At 39.5% G+C, this 19,980-nt stretch overlaps 1 protein-coding gene and 1 long non-coding RNA gene across 5 annotated transcripts in view; both read right to left on the bottom strand.

The window, feature by feature from the left end:
- Positions 1–19,851, bottom strand: part of LOC120423258 (protein transport protein Sec16A) — a 50,768-nt gene extending 30,917 nt beyond the window's left edge. For 2 of the 4 annotated variants that reach the window (XM_039586988.2, XM_039586989.2), the window contains exons 1-7: positions 19,654–19,851; positions 18,925–19,125; positions 9,400–12,089; positions 8,748–9,007; positions 8,229–8,688; positions 529–825; positions 1–185 (exon numbers count right to left, since the gene is read on the bottom strand). In XM_039586988.2, the coding sequence (XP_039442922.1) occupies positions 1–185; positions 529–825; positions 8,229–8,688; positions 8,748–9,007; positions 9,400–12,089; positions 18,925–18,960 (3,928 nt within the window). In that variant the 5' untranslated portion in view covers positions 18,961–19,125; positions 19,654–19,851. The remainder of the gene's footprint in view (positions 186–528; positions 826–8,228; positions 8,689–8,747; positions 9,008–9,399; positions 12,090–18,924; positions 19,126–19,653) is intronic. The other 2 variants (XM_039586991.2, XM_039586990.2) reach the window with 2 other exon arrangements.
- Positions 1,202–3,985, bottom strand: LOC128093179 (uncharacterized). Its single transcript, XR_008212301.1, has 3 exons — positions 3,856–3,985; positions 1,998–2,051; positions 1,202–1,258 (listed from the first exon to the last, which is right to left on the bottom strand). It is a non-coding gene; the product is annotated as an uncharacterized LOC128093179 (long non-coding RNA).
- Positions 19,852–19,980: the final 129 nt, after the last annotated feature.

Raw genomic sequence — 19,980 nt, 5'->3', positions numbered from 1 at the left:
CCAAGCTCAAAATCTTGACGAGATCGGTCGTCCCGTTGATAGTCAGCTGATTCTTGGCGGTGACCAGCAGTCCGCTGGAAATGCTCACGATCGAGTGGATCTCGGGGAACTTGCGAGGGGTCAGCCTTTCCGGCTCGAGCACTTCCATCTGCTCCTGGCGCAGCGATCCATCGGTAGCGTCCAACCTGAAAATCATCAAGGAGTTAGTTAGGTCCGTACGCTCAACTCGAGCATCCCATTAGTCGTATCGGTTAGCGAAATAGTTGCGAATATCCTGATCAGGTAGGTTAGTATTCAAGGGACTACAAACTACAAAGAAAAAGAGTAACCTCTAACTAAAGTTAGTGTGAGTGTGTGATTCATGCAGAACTAAAACGGTAGATGCGTAGCAAGTAATAAGTACGTCTAGAGGAAGAAGCGGTTCAGGAAGGTTTGTGTCTCAGCGCGGGTGATTTCATGAGAAGGGTATCGAAATGGTTAACTGAAGCAAAAGGGAAAGAAAAGAAAAATCGATCTGAAAAAAAGCACCTTGGCTGGTAATATCCACTATCAGTGTGGTACGACCTGTCCAGGAGAAGGGGCGTGGCCCGCTGTTGATGCTGCGGGAATGTTCCGCCGGCCATCCGCTGCTGTTGCTGCTGCTGCTGGTGATGGTACATTGGCAGTGACGTCGGCTGGCCAGAGACATCGCTGAGGAAGCTCTGGTCGAGCATGGCGGATGGTTGCGATTGGTTATTGAAATGACGGTGGTAGTCGTCGGCCGGATTGTACATGCCGGCGACGAGCGCGGGTTGATGATGGAGGAACGGTGTCGTGCGATTAAACCTACAGAAAGAGATAGAGATAACGGGACGGAACGGGCCACACGGGTGAGACACGGGACAGAGGGCGGCGGCGCAGACGCGTTCGGTAGTGTTGGTGGGTAGGTGGTGGAAGGGGTCACGCGTCAAGTGGTCACTCGAAATATTGGATTCAACATTTATCACGGCTTAGTTTTCACAATTATGGTGATTTTTTGTTTCTCAATAACCTTTTTTTAATCCACAACCAGAATATTAGTTGCACACTATTTCCATGTAGATTTCCACGACAATAATACCGTCACCTAGTTTACATAACAAACAATTCAATATTATACTTTCAATAGAATGTAGTTCTAAAAGTTATAACAGGAACACTGTTGAGCACTCAAAAAATGTAAAATAAACAAGGATATATCTTTTACAGTGTATCTATTTTTATCTCGAATAGTCCTAACCTATAGTTTTTGCCAACCTCCCGTGGTCGAGTGGTTACGGGATCCGCCTAACAAGCGGAAGGTCAGAGGTTCAATCCTCGGGTGGCAGCTTTGGAGCTTTGGTCATCCCGCAAAATCAGTACAGGTTTTTCTTTCCCTGCTGTCTGCGCTTTGGAGAAACCTCGAGTTAGTCAAAAATGGACTACTCGGCGAAGAGCTCCAATGCCAACTGACGACAGTCGGGTCAATACGAGAGAGCCGAAAAAACTGATGACAAAGGGGAGAGATCTAAAAATAGCCAACAGGGACCGCTCCAGTCCCCGTCCGTCCTCATCATTTGAAGTTGGACATCAACAGCCTGCGAGCCACAACAATTCTTCAAAAGTTGCTCATTTCTCCTTCGCTAGGTCAACTACAACTACTTAGCTTCGGCTGATCTGTGCACTTCGGAAGATAGTTGACTGGCCAACTAGCCGAAGATGCGCTAACAGATACGATGAGTGTTCGGACCCAAAAAACACGAGAGGAGAATTCTTCCTTTCGCACAACCACGCTTCAACGCACTGCGTTCAGGCGCACTCTACCAGTGTATATGTGCATTGGAAAAAAGACTGTAAACAGATAGCTTGATTCTTCTCAATAAGATTCGAGCAAAAATTGCAGCCTTAAGAGTATAACAGGGAATCACAAAAGATAGTCGCTAGGACGGTCGAGGTGAACTAATCCCAATATCTGCCCACAAGGCGGACAAAAAAAAAACCTATAGTTACTTACAACTTTTCCGAAGAACACCAAAACGGAATCGACGTAACACCTTCAGGGTTGTTACGGAAAAGTCGAAAAAAAATCCGCGCCAGATCCGCGCCGACCCCAAAACCCAATCCGCGCGAAATCCGCGCCATAAAAAAAATCGCGAAAAAAGAATAATACAGAAAGCATTACTGATCCGTTGATCTGTTGTGGATTCATATCCCACCTGCACCAAGTGGAACCTTTTCTGCCATTTCTGAAACAATATTAGCATTTTTTGTAACACTTTAAATATCGTTGCTTTAAAAACAAATTCAGGAAAAAAATTTAAATTCAAAAATTTTAAAAATTTTAAACCCTAAATTAAATAACCATAAAATCTATTCTCACCAAAATTTTACTCTGGAAAATCGAAACACGAAATTTATTTTATTTTCTTCTCTAAATTTCTCTAAACTAAAATATGACTCCGAAAATGATTCGAACTAAGAAAATGGCAAAAAAACAATAATTCAAAAAATTAATAATCTAATAATTAAAAAATTTAATAATTTAATAATTTAATAATTTATTAATTGATTAATTGATTAATTGATTAATTTAATAATTTAATAATTTAATAATTTAATAATTTAATAATTTAATAATTTAATAATTTCATAATTTAATAATTTAATAATTTAATAATTTAATAATTTAATAATTTAATAATTTAATAATTTAATAATTTAATAATTTAATAATTTAATAATTTAATAATTTAATAATTTAATAATTTAATAATTTAATAATTTAATAATTTAATAATTTAATAATTTAATAATTTAATAATTTAATAATTTAATAATTTAATAATTTAATAATTTAATAATTTAATAATTTAATAATTTAAGAAAAATCCATGCTAATTTTTTTTGTAGTTTTTCAATGTGAGAATTCATATTTCTTTTTGCGTTTTTGAGTCTGCAAGTTTTGGCAATTTAAATTTATGAATTCTATTTATTTTTTTGTTCAATTGAATATGTAAATTCTGAAATTTTCAATTTTAGACGGAGATTTTAGCAGATTGCTAAGTGGATTTCGTCATGTTTTGATAATTGGGAGTAGAACCAATTCTACCTAAATCAGAGTGGCAATAGAATCTTTCAATTTTTAATAAACCACAAATTTCAAAATTTCAATTTAAGATTGAAAAAACTTAAAAATCTAAAAAGATCTAAAGCTTTTTAAAATTCTGTAATTTTTCGAATTTTGTAATTTTGAAATTGTAATTAATATGCTCGCTCAATATTTATTGTTTGCTATATTAGAAAATGCCTTGGAAACTTTGGAACCCTGTACCGTTCTTTAACAAAAATCTAAGGGTTAAATCCAATCCGGAACATACCCTAAGAATCATTTATGTACATCCTTATGTTTAAATCTTTGGAAAAAGTTTAAAATATGAGTCAGAAGATAAAAATTAAATGTATCATGTGAATAATTATAGAAAAATATTTAAACCAGGTCAGCAAATGTTAACAAAAAATATGTTATGTAAAATTTATATAAGAAATCTCAATACATTTTTAAAAATAAACGCTCCTTGAAGATTATTTTGAAGATTCGTATTAAGAAAAAAAAAACAATGAATAATTTTCAGAAGAAAATTTTCTTCTTAGAAATTGATATTTTTGCACGCAAAGAAAAAGATTAAATTTATTTTATTGCTTATAATATTTTCCTTTGTAACTTGAAAGAAATTCTATCGTTCTCAATTATTTTATTTATGAAAATTGCTATCCGCGCGAAATCCGCGCCTGAACAAAATTAGCCAGCAAATCCGCGCCAGATCCGCGCGATACGCGCCATCCGTAACAACCCTGCACCTTATAATGTGGCCCTCTTAAACCTTGCGGTTTCGTCAACGGATCCACAGGCGTGTATCGTTCTTTTTGCGGCAAGACTCCGCCTCCCGGGTCTCCTAAGTGTGAAGGTATGGCACGGGGATAGGGCACCGAAAACCTATATATACACTTAGATTTTTTTTTTTGCGTCCGCCTTGGGATTCGAATTGGCGACCTCTGGATTGTGAGTCCAATGCGCGGTCCGATTGATCCACACAGGCAGACATCGAAGAACACCAAATTGATCATCAATTTTGTTCCAAATAGATATACAAATTTTAGAATAAAAAAAAATAAGCAAATCTAAAATCTAGAAATTTTAAACTGCAAGAATTATTAAATTTCATAATTCAGATTTCAAGGTTCTTTAATTTTTGAATAAAAGATCTTTTAATTTCAAAAAATCATTATTTAAATTCTTGTTTTTTATGTTTGGAATTTAAAAACCAATGAATTCTTGACATTTTTTAGTGCGCGAATAAAATTAGTCTTCAAGTTATTTTTTTTTTAGTTAATGTCATCTAGAGGGAATCGGAATTGCAGTCTGTATAGGGACAGCAGTTTTTGGAACACTTAAAAGCTTGAAATTAGGAAAAAGATGCACTATTTTTATTGTTCTTTGTCTGTTCTATCCGAAACTAATCCATTTTCAAAATTTATGAATTTTCAAATTAAAAAATACAAACAAACAAAAAAAATAATAAAAAATAACTTAGAAAACTCAAAAAATCTGAAATTTATAAATTCAAAGAATCCAAAATTTAAAAAAGTGCTAAAATTTGAAAATTCCACAGTTTCCACAGATCATTATTCAAAATATACTCAAATTAAAAATTCAAGGACTCAAATATTCAAACTTCAAACATTTTTAAAAAATAACAAAAATAAAAGATCAAGGAACATGTTTTTGATGTTTGATTTTCTGGCGGCATGTTAGAATTTAACAATAAAAAAATCAAAATTAAATTATTTGAGCACTTAATAATTTAACAATTTAAGATATTAAGAATTAAAGAATTAAAGGATTTTTAAATTGTAAAATTTAATTCCGGAATTTTAAAACATTAGAGATAAGAATTTTTGTTTTTAATTTTCTTTCGTTTTGTGCAGTTTTTTTCAATTCTCAAATTTTTGAGCGCTTAAATTTTTTATTTCTTAAATTTTTGTTTTTTTATTGAAGCATTTTGATTTTTGGAATATTTTAATCTATTTGTATTATTTAACGATAACGGGGGCAGTTCAAGATTCAGTTCAAAAATATGCAAGTTTTTATCAAATAAATTTTAAATTTTGCACTTGCATTACTTTTTTACGCAGTAGTCCAGACTTTTCAAATTCTGACCTGGCATCCCTGGACCTGTCCAGCTAAAAAAGCAAAGCAATCCACTTTAACGACCCCCGGGTCTTTTGTGGGCTCTGTTGCAAGTTTCTGCTCATTTCTAGGCGTCCGAAGATTATGGTGTGGTGAGTCACCCAAAACCTCTTTTACGCAAATGGACCGACGTTTTACTTCCCCATCCGATAAAATGCAGCTGTTTTGCGATAATTTGTTTCCCAAATTTCTAAGAATTTGATGAAAAAATAAACCTTGAAAAATTTTTGCAGCGGCCATAATCCAAAACCCCTTCTCCCCCCCTCCTCCCCACCAATCGTGGACAATTGTCCATACAACAAAAATCTTTTTTGTAGGGAGCATGAACAATCGCCAGACCCCCCCCCCCCCAAGTGTCCACGTGGTTTATGGATGGTCCCTTTCCAATATTTTTAAAAAATTATGATTTTTTTCAATAGTTCATTTTTGCCTTCCTCTCCTTACTGAGGAAAGGCTATCAAATCACTCGAAAAATGAACTTCTCAATTAGACCTCCTAGACCCACCTTCATGTATACCTTTCGACTCAGAATCAGGGGGGTTTCGTCAAAGCCCATACATTCAATTGATATGTGGTCAAAGACAATCTTATGGGAAATTGGAAGAGCTTTCCGGTAATTTCGAGACTGAAAAATCAAGTCTGTCATATAGATATTGCCAAAAACCTTAAAAAAACCTATTTTTTCAAAAAAAAAAAAAAAAAACAAAAGCAAAAACAAAACAAACAAAAAACCGCTGTAACTTCATAAGGATTGGACTAAGGACAATGGTCAATATGGAGACCTTTATGTAAAATTGTCTGAAGAATCGACTCTCGTGTTCGGTTTTTGAAAATTTTGATGTTTAGAGCACTTTTGAAACAAACAGTTCCAGTAAATGATATTTTTATTTTTTTTTTTTGGGTGAGTTGCTCCATCCTGCATTTTTCGTGGGTATTTTTGTAACATCTTAGGCTATTTTGACAAAAAAAATTGAACGAGAAAAAAAAACGTGGGCTCACCTTCAAGTTTGACTTTTAAACTTAAAAATTAAAAAAATCTCTTGAAAGTGGCGTCAAATTTCCTACAAGTTTGTCTTTGGCCATTTTTTGATACGATGCAACGGCTTCAAGATACAACAATATTAAAATAACGAAATACACAAATATTTAAAACACTTACGCCCTACTCAAATGTCATTATCGAGTGTAACTGGCTCCATATACACAAAAATGGCTTATATAAGCGTAGGATAACATGTCTACAAAGTTTCATTGAAATCGGAGAGGGTCGAGAAAAAAAAGTACCTAAAAAATTCTTGTTTTGGGCTGGAATTGCTCAAAAACCTTTTCAACGAGCACGAATTGGATTGGAGATCTGACTACCCTATCATAAGTTCTGAGCACATCGGTGCCCTGCAATATGAAGATCTGACTACCCAATCTAGTGGTATGAATAATAGTCAAATTAAGGGGTTACATACTTGTAGAAAATCTAAATTTTTCATATTTCCGAATATTTATTAAATTCTTTAAAAAGATGAATTCCAATCACTCCTGAAAGTTTCATGAAGATATGTAATGTTTTAAGTGAGTAGAAGACGATTTAAGTTTATAGTTCTGCCATGCGCAAAGCGGACTGTCAAACTTTGTGAACGTTTTTCTCGGAACGCCGAGTTGATTTACGGGTGCCACGATATCTCGAGATTGGATGGACCAAATTGGCTGAAATTTGGGGTGAAGACTCTTAAGACATATCCCGTGTGCATGACGAAGCCCGATTTACAAATGTTGCTTTTTGAAAAAATACAAACATCAAAAACGGATGATTTTTAATATGAAAAACACAAACATATTTTTATCTTTTTTTAAAATAAACTTTTCGAAAATCGGCCTTCGTCATGCACACGGGATCGGTTTGATTAGTCTTCAAAAAAATTTTGAGCCGATTTGGTCGAAGCAGTGTTGAGATATCGTGGCACCCGTTTTTTGAAACTGCTAACTTCAAATAGCTATATCTCGGCAATGATGCAACCAAATGTCTTCAAATTTATGTTGATAATAGTTAAAAATGTTTATGTTAAAGTCCTGAAAACAAATTTTAAAAAACTTTGCGTGTGTGCCAATAGCAACCCTTGACATGTTTGCCGATTTACATGTATGTAACCCCATAATTAAACACTGAAAAACATCGCCCTCTATTTTGGATAGCACCCTTTAAATCTGAGGAAGGCACCAACCACCCTAGGGTGGATTAAGTAACGTTTTTTTTAAATGCCACACCTATGAACCAAAGTATGTATTTCTGAAACAAGTGATTATTTAACGTGAGTTACTATTTTCCAGATATTCATCCTCCTTAATTACAATTTTGCGGAAGACACGAAATCGATCAGAAAAAAATGCTTTCCAATATACAGATTTTCGAATATTTACAAACTATTTTTGTATGGATAGCTGCTTCCACATGTGATATTGTGCCTGACAAAACACATTTAATTCAAACATGAACATTTCCGGTGAAAATGGGCGAAGCGATAGTAAAGAAGAGGCGTCGTGTCGCAATTATGATCACGACAGAGAAGCGTTTGAGAGATAGATGATTTTCTATTTTGATTGTTTGCAATTCAAATGATGGCATGAGTAGTGTGTTTATTAGTTGTTCATGAGGGAAGATTACCAACAGTCTTCTTCAACTATTAGGCAGTGTATGTTTTTTTTGGTGCATCCACAAAAAAGGCAAAAACAAAAAAGGGAAAATTTGGTCTCAGTTCGGCAAAACATTCAATTACCAGACAGAAAAATCACTCACAGAGAAGATAATTTGCACGTGAGTCGTGTCTGCCACGAAATGATAATTGCACAGAGCAACAAACAAGTGTTAACACACACACACACGCACTCTCACGCTCACACAACAACAAGAAAAACAATAACGCTACCCAACACGCACGCACAAACGCCAACCCCTCAGTAAACCGGAGGTCTTGCTGGCAATTCTACATACCGTTCCTTATCGTTGGCCGAGCTGCGTCCCGAGTGGACCGACTCCCGGTCGTCCCCAGCCATCATGTCCCGCGGGATGTGACCCACTTGCGCCTGCTGGTGCTGCTGCTGTTGCTGTTGAATCTGGCTGTAGTACGTGCGGTACCACTCGGCGTACGCCTGCGGGTTCGTACGGCGCAGCTGCTCGTAGTACGCCTGGTGCTGGGTGTAGTAACTGTACGGGTCGTAATAACCGGCTGCGGTGGCCGCTCCGCCGTACTGCTGCGCACCGTACGCTGACGAGCTCGACGGAGCGTATTTGCTGGAGCGAGGATCACGCGGATCCTTGCGATCATCCGGCTCGCGACTTCCGCGCGCACGGTCACGCTCCGTTCCGTTGCGACTTCCGGTGCGGTAGTCCTCGTACTCGTAGCGTCGATCGTGGCGATCGCGCCTTTTGTCTCCGTCGCGGTAGCGATCATCTGGAATGAGATTGAGTCAGTTACTTTGTCGTCATACATTTGGATCTTCAAAACCTTACCCTTTCGTCCCTCTTCCCGGTAGCGTTCGCCACCTCGCTCGCGATCCTTCTCCTTCCTGTAACGGCGGTGATCTTCACCACCGCGTTCCTCCCGCTTGCGGTAGTACTCCTCGCGGGAAATGTACCGCTTGCTGCCGTCTCCGTCCTTGTCGTAGCGCGTCGATCGCTCCGTCTCGTACTTGGAGCCGTCGGTTTCGTAGCGCGCGTCCCGGTCGTACTTGCGGCCGTACCGGTCGCGATCACCACGTTCGCGATCGTACCTGGAAAGGAGATCAGTGTTAGTAACTTGCCAATTAAGCAATCTAATGTGGGGCCGAATTCAGATTGTTGGAGTTTTTAAAGACCAACAGTGTACTTGATCAACTTTCACGATCCTCAAAGCGCATCAGAACCTCAAAACAGGCTATTGCCAATCTGAATGATCAACAGTGAACTGTACGACGTACAAGTCACATTTCAAATTAGGTAGATCTCAACAGGACACAGAGTTAAAACTTTGTTTAGGGATCTTGAGAAGCTCTACAGGGTTTTAAATTTGACCTGGAGATTGAACGGTACGTTGTTGATCGTTTAGAACACCAATAAGTAAAGTTCTGGATTTTTTAATCTGCTTGACACATATCTTAAGGTTATGTTAAAAATCAAAACTCACCTGTTACGATCTCTATCCCGGTGATCATAACCACGGTCACGGTCCCGATCTCGCTCCCCACGTCCTCCTCCCTCCTTGCGACGTTCCTTTTCCTTCTCGCCACCACGCTTCCGATCCCGATGACCATCACTTCCCTCGCGCTCTCTCCGTCTCCGCTCGCGATCGCTGTAGTCCGAATCTTCCGTATCGTAGCGATCGCGCGAACTCTTGCTCTTCGTCGAACGCCTCAGCGGATCCTCGTCCCGCCTCGAAGAGGACTGCTTGCCCTTTGAGTAGAACATCGACCGATCTTTGTCGCTTTCGTCCGCCGTTGACGTATTGGACGGATCCTTGCGCGGCGGTTCAACCGTTAGCGCGGAGTCTCCCGCTGCAGCTGCCGTTGAGTTGACAGCCGGCTCGTCATCGAGCGTATTGCCACCCTCGATCGGTTCTTCGCGGCTTATTTCCACGTGGATCGGCTGTTGTGGCTGCTGCGCCGGAGGATCGTGCGGGTTTTCCCCGTCCATGACGAGTTCGCGCGTTTGCTCGTTGATCGGGATGTCTACGGTAGGTTGCGCCTGTGGCGCAGCGTAGCGATCGTCTTCGACTCCGGGGATCACGCGCTGCTGGTTGTGATGATGGGTGTCGCTCTCACCCGGGACCAGGTACAGGTTACGATCGCTGATCGCCTGTTCGCGGTGATTCGAAGGTCGCACGGCGTTGGAGGCGGCCGAATCGGATACTTCTCCGTCAACTTGGCGTTCCATGTTGAGGTCGGTGGCGTTCTCGAGGTCCGTGCCCGGGATCATGCGGTCTAGGCCGGGTGGAGGTTCGGGGTAGTTGTGACCGGTTTGTTGTTGGTGAGGTTCCGACTGCTGCTGACCGGGGACGTAACGGGAAAGGCCTGGCGGGGGAAGACTGTCGTCGGCTTGCTGGGGATCGTTGGCGATTGGTTGCGAAACGGTGTAACCTTCCTCGGACAGATGACCAGTTTGAAGGTACTGGTTGCGATCATGACTTGGAGCGACTTCCAGGTTTTCAACGTTCTCGGTGCGAGAATCGGGAATTTCTTGATTTTCCGGAACGAGGTTCTCCAAATTGGTGATTTCCTGCTGGACAACCGGTGCCGGAGGTTGGTAGAAGAAGGCAGGACTCGTAGACGGAGCCGGAGCCAGACCAGGCGTTGCGATGTGGGCCCGCTGACCGGTTCGTTTGAACGGATTTCCGGCGGGTCCTTTTGGCGGTGGTCCTGCCTGCATCGGCGGAGGTGGACCACCTGCTGCGACCTCGGTTGGCATCGGAGGCAACGGTGGAGTTTTCGACGCGGACTTTGGTGGCAACGGCACTGCTGCACCACCATCGGCCTGTTGATTGGCTCCGGCAATCGACGGCGGAGGTGGCGGGAACGATGACTCCCGGTAGCCGCCGCCACCACCCTCCTGGCGTCGTTCCTCTACGGGAGCTACCTCCTGCGGAGGTTCCTGCTTGATGTTCAACGAGTTCAACGCCTCGTCCAACTTGTCAGGAACGTCGCCGCTCGTAATCCCATGCTGGTACGCCCCAATGTTCTCGTAGTTTTCCACGCCATGCCTGCCGGAAGACCCGTCGTCCGACGGAACCGTGTTCGAGCTACGACTCTCGCCGATTTCACCACTCTCGATCGAACGATCGCTGGACGTCTGCGACACCTGGCTCTCGATGGACCACTGCGGCGACAGGGTTTCGTTCTTGAGTCGCGTCAACTGTGCAACCTGCACCTTTGGGGCAAGTTGCTGCGGCGCCGTCGGCGGCGGCAGTATCGGTTGAGTATTGTTTCCGGCACCAGGTAAACTGAAATTGTTTGGAGGCGGCACGATCGGCGCAGAGTAGTTCGAGTAATTGGGGTCTTGGTAGGTCGGTTGATGAACCTCCGCGGGTTTGGGGCTGGGAGCTGCGGCCACAGCGACTACCGCCGGTTGCTGATCTCCGATGGACCAGTTCCAGTTTTCCCCACCGCTTGTGTCGAAGCTATCGGTGATCGTCTGATTGAACGGCTGCTGCTGGTGGGGCGTCGTTGAAGCCGGTGGATGGGACGGAGGTCGTTGCGGTTGCTGAGCAAAGTAGTTGTTCGGGCCTGGTGCAAACTGCTGCGCCGGAATCTGCTGACCCGGATACGGTTGCTGCGGCTGATGATGGTAGGTTGGCTGGTAGTTCTGCTGCTGCACCGGCGGAGGTTGCTGGTTTGCGTAGTTCGGATGATGGTAAGCCGGTTGGGCCGGTATAAAGTTCCGGTTGCTCTGGTCCAAATGCGTTTGCTGAGGTGGATACTGCTGCTGCTGCTGTTGGGGTTGAGGTTGGAAGAAATGATTTGTTCCCACAGGCTGCATCATCGGCTGCTGCTGCTGCGGTGCCATCGATTGAGGACCTTGGGGAGCGCCGGAGTCTCCCCAATCGCCCCAGTCGTCACCCCAGCCATCGGTATTGTTGTTGTTGGTAAATGCTGCTGACGCAGAACCAATTGGTTCGGTCATTTTGTTGCTGGTAGATGATCGACGACGAGATGACGACGAGAGTTGCTGGACTTTTGCTGGTGATGCTGCTTTTCTGCTGTTGATTTGCTGAGTGTCGGCTACACTTCTTCCATTTTGGCTCTGCAAGCCGCCGCTGGGTTGATGAAGTTCTGAGGGCTGCGTGAAGTAGCTGCTGGCACTCAGAGGATGATTAAAGGATACCTGTAAAGATAGCAAAAGTTATAAGATATTTGAAGGAACAAACGAAATTTGAAACTACATGAAATAGCATAAGATCTGAAAAAGGAGGTAGCGTACTGATTCGGACAGGAAAAAAGGAAGTTCTTGAACAAGTCAATCAAACTAGATCATGATTCGATAACATAAATTTAGCTTCAGTTGTAGCTCTAATATCTACTCCGTTATCACTCCCCTATCATACTAGCGACCAAAGTTGTAGTTTGAAGTTGCCTGACTAAAATAACACCTCTTGGCGCGCGCACACGTAACCGAATCGTGTATTACCTTGCGACCGGTCAAAAACGCACCAACGACGGTAGCATATGTAATATCTCAATTAATACTCGGCGAAAAGCGAAATAGAGAAAGAGAAAGAAAGAAAGAAAGAAAAACAAAGCCATACATCCCCGTAATCGCGTACCAATCAATGGGAGATACGACGAACCAACGAAAGTAGCGAGCTACAGCGAAGAAATACTTTCACAATCGGTCCACTTCACGTGTGTGGGTGGAGGAGGAACATGCAGGAGGAGACCGCGCCGAGGATGAAGATGATAGTTGACAGGGCAGACGCAAATGGCGAGCCAAATCGATTTTGGCCATGGCGAAAGAATGCAGAACGAAAACTAACTGAATTGCCTTGTACGTGTTAGAATCGAGTGGATCCCTACAATATTTTCAACAGAAGTTGGGTTGAATCCCTTTCCTAAATGTCAGTTTACTGTTCAGCAGAAAAAAAAAATAAAATCTGTTGAATTTGAATATGAATACAATGATGAAACAGAATGTTTTACTGCCAAAAGGAAAATTTAGATTCTTGCCCGTTTGAATGGTTTCAACAGTCCCACCAAAATTAAGTTTGACCAGAAATAGTAGATTTCGAGTGCTGATAGAGAGTGTGTGGCGGACTGTACATTTTGATGTCGTATTATACACAATTATTAGCAAACACCAACATTAGTTTATAGGGCCTAATAAAAAAATCCAGAACTGTCGTTTTTCTTAAAATGATTAAGCAGGTATTAGACTTTGGCAAACAAACAAACTCTTACTTTTCCGTATTTGAAAGTTTTTCAAACTCGCAAATTTGTTTGCGGAAAATTCGCAAATAACTTAAAATGTATGCAGGCTAAAAGTATCTGCAAAAAAAAAACAAAGAAGTAAAAACTGTCAAACTGTCAAAAAGCGAGTTTTTTGTTTATCATAGTCTAATTCCTGCTTGAGAAGAATGTATTTTTTTATGTCAGAATAAGTAGGGTGACAATAAAAAATCGACTTCAGAGATACCCCCTGATTCGATTCCGTAGGAAAAAATACCCTCCAAATATGAGCGAAATTGGTAAAGGGTCGCTTTTCATCGTTGAAGTTGATGAAAAAAAAAATCTCGTCAGGTCGACAAGGTTAACTCGGATCGTTTTGCGGTCTTCGACAAAGTTGTTTGTCATAAAATTTGACTTGACAATGATCCGACACATTTAACGCCACATTTTATGAAATTTTGAATTTTTTGCTTTTTCCCATACATTTGTTTGAAGGGAGCGGCCGTGGCTGACTGGTTACGGTGTTCGCTTGCGAATGGCTCTGGGTTCGATGCACTTTTGGACACTTTTTTGGAAATCTCAAACATCCCCCCCCTCCCTCCCTCTTTGTGGACAATTGTCCATACATAAAAACAAATATTTTTTGTATGGAAAAACAAATCTTTTTTGTATGGGTCAGAGAAAGATTTTTCTTATCGCAGCTGAAAAGGAACAGAAACGAAAAATATGTTTTGATGAAAAAATCAAACAATTTGAATATTCTTATTTGAATGCGACTGAAAATTAAACCAGCCTAAGGATAGAAAAAAAAATATAAATTAAAAAAATTAAAATCGGTAAAAACAATTTAAATATGAGAATCACAAAATTTGTTTCTAACCTAAAATATTAGTCAAGAATATCTGATTATCAGATGATGTGATTCAATAATTTGAGAAGTATAGAATACAAAAATTTAAGAATTCAAGAATTGATTTTTTTAAATGCAGGAAATAAAAGATTTAAGAATTTTTTAAATTTAGAAATTGAAAAATTAAGGATTTTAAGAATTTAAGATTAAAAAGATTTGTAAATTTAGGAAATATTGATTTCTTTTTTTGTTTCAACAATTTAAATTTTAATGGTTTTTGGGTTTTTATTTTATTTTTTTTAGAAGTTCCTACTTTTTTTTGATTCTTTAATTTTTTTAATTTGTTATTGTTTGTGGTCACGACATTTCTTGACCACGTTCCTTCCGATCTCCTTACTCAGCTTACAAGTTTTGGAAATATGTTTTTTTAGCAAAATAAAAAAAATGAGTAAAATGAAATAAAAATAAATGAATTTGGGATTAAAAGAATAAAAGTTCTGAATTACTACCGGTAATTCTAAGAGCTCTAAAACCAAAAATTTTGGGCAGGCAAATGCTATATAAAAGTTCTCAGAGTAAAATTAGATATCATAGAAAATATGTGGAAAATTCTGTATAGGAAAAAAATATTAAATCTCTAATCTTATTTAATCGTATTACTAAATAGCAAAAATAATCATCAGCATAATGGAAATGAAATTTTTTGGAGAGCAATTATGGAGCAACACGAGAAAAGGGCGGAAAATCATTTTGACAGCTGAAACTATTTTGAAAATTCAAAGACATCATGTAACTTTTTCACAAAACTCCAAACAAAAGCTGGCCTTCCGAGCTACCTTCTAACGCTGCAGGGTTTATTAAATAGTAAACTCTGGAGTTTCTTTTGAAAAGGTCCTTTAAACAAAATTTTCATTTTTTGCTTTTTGGGTGTTTTTGAATACCCCTGATTCAAGGCGGCTCTAAAAACAACCAAAAAGCAAAAATTGAAAATTTGGTTTATAGGATCCTTTCAAAAAAAAAAAACTCCAGAACTGTTGAATCGGAATTTGCAAAATAGTTCTAGCTGTCAAAATGCTTATGCGCCCTTTTCAAATGTTGCTCCAGAATTTATCAGGCGTTGGTTATTGAGCAATTCTACCTCAAATCAGGATTTTTTCTGGTACTTTTGTACCCGACTCTCTCCGATTTCAATGAAACTTTGTAGACATGTTATCCTAGGCCTATATACGCCATTTTTGTGTATATGGAGCCAATAGTACTCGAAAATAACATTTGAGAAGGGCGTAAGGTATTTAAATATGTTTTTATTTTGTAATTTAAAAATTACTGTATCTCGAAGCCGTTGCGTCTTTTTTTTTTTTTTTTTTTTTTGGGAGGGTGATCCAGCCGCACATCGTTGATGTCGAAACCTCTAAACTGGGCCCTCGTCCTGTCACGTCCGTCAGTAGTCTTGTCGTACATTACAACTAGAATCAGATCTGCCAATGAATTAGTACACTTCGACCAAATAAACACTGACGCTGTATGGATCTGACTCTAGAATAAATGCACAGTTGTGTGTTATTCATAAGTCCAAAATGTTCAATTATTCATATAAGTCCAAATATTCATTTGCGAATAACTACCTAACTTGAATTGAATACAAGATTTAAAGCAACCTATCCGAAAGCTACTCTTATCTTAAATCCCCGACATTTTAATTATTAACCAAAAAAACCTTTCTTTTAAAACCTGTCTGGCTTCTTTTAAAAAAAAACAAAAAAAAAATAACAGTTGATATTTTACAAGTCGTGAATTGAAAAAGAGACGACCATTTGATCGTCAGAATTCCAATAGATCCTCGATTCGCAACAATGGTCGATACAATCATAATCCGACAGTCGTTAGTTCAACAGATCAACGAATTTAGTCCGATATCATTTCACTATTGATTGATCGAGACTCTATGGAAATTTTGACAAATCAGAATGGTTTTTATGCAACTTGAATGAAAATCACCGATTCTGATAGATTTACTAAATTCACTATTACTAATTTTGTCCCTAAATAACTAAATGCAAAGTATAAACAGTTGATATTTATAGTTAAAATCCTAAATTCTTCAAAAACTGATTTTTTAAAAACCTGTATCCTAACCTGACACCCACATTAAGATAGGGAAAAATCACATATGTAGCGGTTCATTGTACAAATGTGATATTTCCACTATCAGAGAACCTCCTTGTCTCGATGACAGCTTACCGGCCATCGATTAAGCCTTGAGACTACGCCAAAGTGGGTTCTCGCAGCATGAAGTGGTGTCCATGTGTAAAAATGGAAGCTTCAGCAATATACTGAACACTTCGATTTTAATTCCACATCGAATCAAATCATACTCTTTGCCAAACAAGCATCAAACCTATGACACTCATTATGACAAAGCCCAGGGATATCGATGATTTTGTAATTTAAAAATTACTGTATCTCGAAGCCGTTGCGTCGTATCAAAAAATGGTCAAAGAAAAACATACAGGAAATTGGACGGGCTTAGCATAGCATAAGCATAAGCATAGTTAGCAAGTTGCTACTCCGTTATTGACCAGGACCTTCAGAAGTTACATCCACGAGCCGTGGAAGATGAGTGGGTGCTATCTTTCCTCGCTTCGCAACTTCTCAAAGGCCCCTATCATGCTGATCAATACCGGCGCCGGCCACGACCAGTGGTAGAGTCACGGGGAAGTGGATGGGAATGTTAGTCCGATACTTGAGTGATAGAGACCGCCCAATCGACTGCTTCTCCGACAAAGTATCACATGAGTTTTGAGGGGGTTAGTAGATGGGTATGAGGTCAGGATTCACGAGTGGCAGTGATGTGACCATGAGCATTTTGTTTATCGGTTGAAATTTTTAAATCTTAGGCAGCCGGCTGCGGAAAGATAAACTAGTGATGATTTAGAAAGTTTTTTTAATCGAACGCGTGCCAACCGAGCATTAGTGCTATGGGCTGGACTTATCCGTATATTTTTACTGTTTCTACAGTTTAGATAACGCGAGCAAATTTCAAATATCCTCGCAGCACACAATACACGACAAAAATGCGAAACAAAAGGCACACGCAAAAAAAAAATCACTTTTCACTCCGAATATTTTTTACGACCACGCGCTCCCTTTGTCAATTATGCACTCACAGGAAATTGGACGGGCTTTCTGAAAAAATACACGCAACTTCTATGAGATTTTTCATTTTTTAAGTTTAAAGGTTAAATTTGATGGTGATGTCACGATTGTTTTTTCGCTCAAAATTTTTGAGGAAACAGCCTAAAATGTTACAAAAAGACTCACGAAAAATGCAGGATGCTATGTCTCTCCTAAAAAAATACAAAAATCATTTACTATGTACAACTGTTTTTTTTTTTTGAAAAGTGGTCTAAACGTTGAAATTTTTCAGAATTGATAGTGGGAATCGATTCCCCAGACAATTTTACATAAAACTCTCCATATTGACCATTGCCCTAAGTCCAATCCTTGGAAAGAAACAGCGGTTTTAAAAATAAAAATGTTGAAAAAATAGGTTTTTTGGTGGTTTTTGGCAATTTCTATATGACAGACTTGGTTTTTCAGTCTCGTAAATATTTTTACCGGAAAGCTCGTTCAATATCCCATCAGTTTGTCTTTGACAGCATTTCAATTAAATGTATGGGCTTACAGATATAAGTTTAATTACATTGCTCATAACTGTAAATAGAATATTTTTTTCAGTGTGGTAGAAACCTGGATAGTAAATAAGCTTACGTAAATAATAAGACAGGTCAAATTGAAAAACTGGCAAAGGAAAACTTATGGGAAATGGGACGAGCTGTCAGGTAAAAAAAAATAACAAGACTGAATAACCAAGTCTGTCATAAAAAAAAATGTCAAAAACCACCAAAAAACCTATTTTTTTCAACATTTTCATTTTTAAAACCGCTGTTTCTTTCCAAGGATTGGACTTAGGACAATGGTCAATATGGAGACTTTAATGTTAAATTGCCTGGGGAATCGATTCCCACTATCGATTCTGAAAAATTTTGACGTTTAGACCACTTTTCAAAAAAACAGTTGTAGTAAATGATTTTTGTATTTTTTTAGGAGAGACATACCATCCTGCATTTTTCGTGAGTCTTTTTGTAACATTTTAGGCTATTTCCTCAAAAAAATTTAAGCAAAAAAAAAGTGACATCACCATCAAATTTAACCTTTAAACTTAAAAACTGAAAAATCTCATAGAAGTGGCGTGTATTTTTGTTTCAGTGTATTTTTTTTCAGAAAGCTCGTCCAATTTTCTTCAAAGTTTGTCTTTGACCACTTTTTGATACGATGCAACGGCTTCAAGATACAGTAATTTTTAAATTGCAAAATACAAAAATATTTAAATACCCTACGCCCTTCTCAGATGTTATTTTCGTGTACTATTGGGTCCATATACACAAAAATGGCTTAAATAAGCCTAGGATAACGTGTCTACAAAGTTTCATTGAAATCGGAGAGAGTCGGGTACAAAAGTATGTACCATAAAAATTCCTGATTTGAGCTGGAATTGCTCTATTGGATAACTGAATAATTGATACATTTAGGTAAACAGATTTTTACCCAAGTTTTTAAATTTCTCAAAATTTTGAGTCAGTTTTTCATAAGGTACTGCTTGAGTGAGATTTTAAATCACAATTTAAATTAAACTAATTTGATTAGCGTTTGCTTTATTTAAAATTTGAAATCTTAAATGTTAGTGATAAAGTTCAGTACAAGTATTTCTATCAATTATCACTAAACCTAGCTAATACTTTATCTAGCAAGCACTGTTATATCCAACAATTCGAGCAAATGGACATTTTTACACAGGTAAGAAGAGGAAAGAGCATAGGAAAACTGCTTCAACATTAACGTGCCACACGCACAAATCCGCTGTTACCTGCTGCCTCCGATCAACATTACCATTGTGGTCCATATCGGCCACGATGCAATGGGCCGGAAATCCGGCTAATAACCAAAATATTTTCCTCTTGTATCAACTTACAACACACCACAAAAAAAAATAAAACAATCCTTCACATATTTCGTCCAAAATCAAAATTCCTCCTTTCAAGTTTGCATCGATTGACCTTGTTGGAAGCTAGAAGCAAAATCACCCAAAATAGAAAAAAAACACTTTCGATTTTCCTCCTCCTCCTCTCCGCCAAGTCTGGCCCCGTTCAATTTCCTTCAAGAAACTCCTCGCAAGAAGTGGCTCGTAACTTCGTGGGCATGTCAATAAATTTTTCCTCGCCTTGCCACCTGAGCCACCGCTCTGTATTAGTGTCCACCTGCCGCACCTGTCCTCCTCCTTCGCCTTCCACTTTGAACGCCCAACAACGGCTTGGGCGAAGAGGAAAATCGTTTCGTGGCTACTTTCGAAACCACTTTTCGCAACTTCCCTCCGCCTCCTTCCAAAATTGCACCACACTTTACCAAACTCCGGAAGGGTTGTTCTGGAAGTGGCCACCCTTCGTCACCCTACCACCCGCCGCAGTATGCTAATTTGCGACGATGATCAGCGAAAATAAAAAGCGAGCGGAATCGAAGGAAGGAGAAAGCCCGAAAAAATGGATTTTTCTCCACCTCGGAGGCAATCGCAAAGGAAAAAGCTGGTCGGACTACTCACTGGAAAAACACGCAACGAAACACACGACCGGTTCCCGGACGGACCACACGGACACACGCACGCACGAACCGGACGTAATTACGCGCTTTGGGTGACGAAAATTGGCCGGATTTCGAGAGTTTTGCACTTTTTCACGCCACCTCCTGAAAACACGGATGCCAGGTTGGAACTTTCATCACGAAGTCTGTCAAGCCGTTTGACTGTAGTGGTGCGGTGGGTGCGCAAGTGAAAAAAAATGCATTTTGACGTTTCGCTGCAGATGACAGATGAACTTCGGGTGAACTCTCGTTCACGAACGAGGGGAATCTCGATGAGAAGATGGTGGTT

This window comes from Culex pipiens, chromosome 2 (assembly GCF_016801865.2).
Source record: "Culex pipiens pallens isolate TS chromosome 2, TS_CPP_V2, whole genome shotgun sequence".
NCBI classification, from domain to species: domain Eukaryota; kingdom Metazoa; phylum Arthropoda; class Insecta; order Diptera; family Culicidae; genus Culex; species Culex pipiens.
This window is presented reverse-complemented; position numbering and strand designations above follow the sequence as displayed.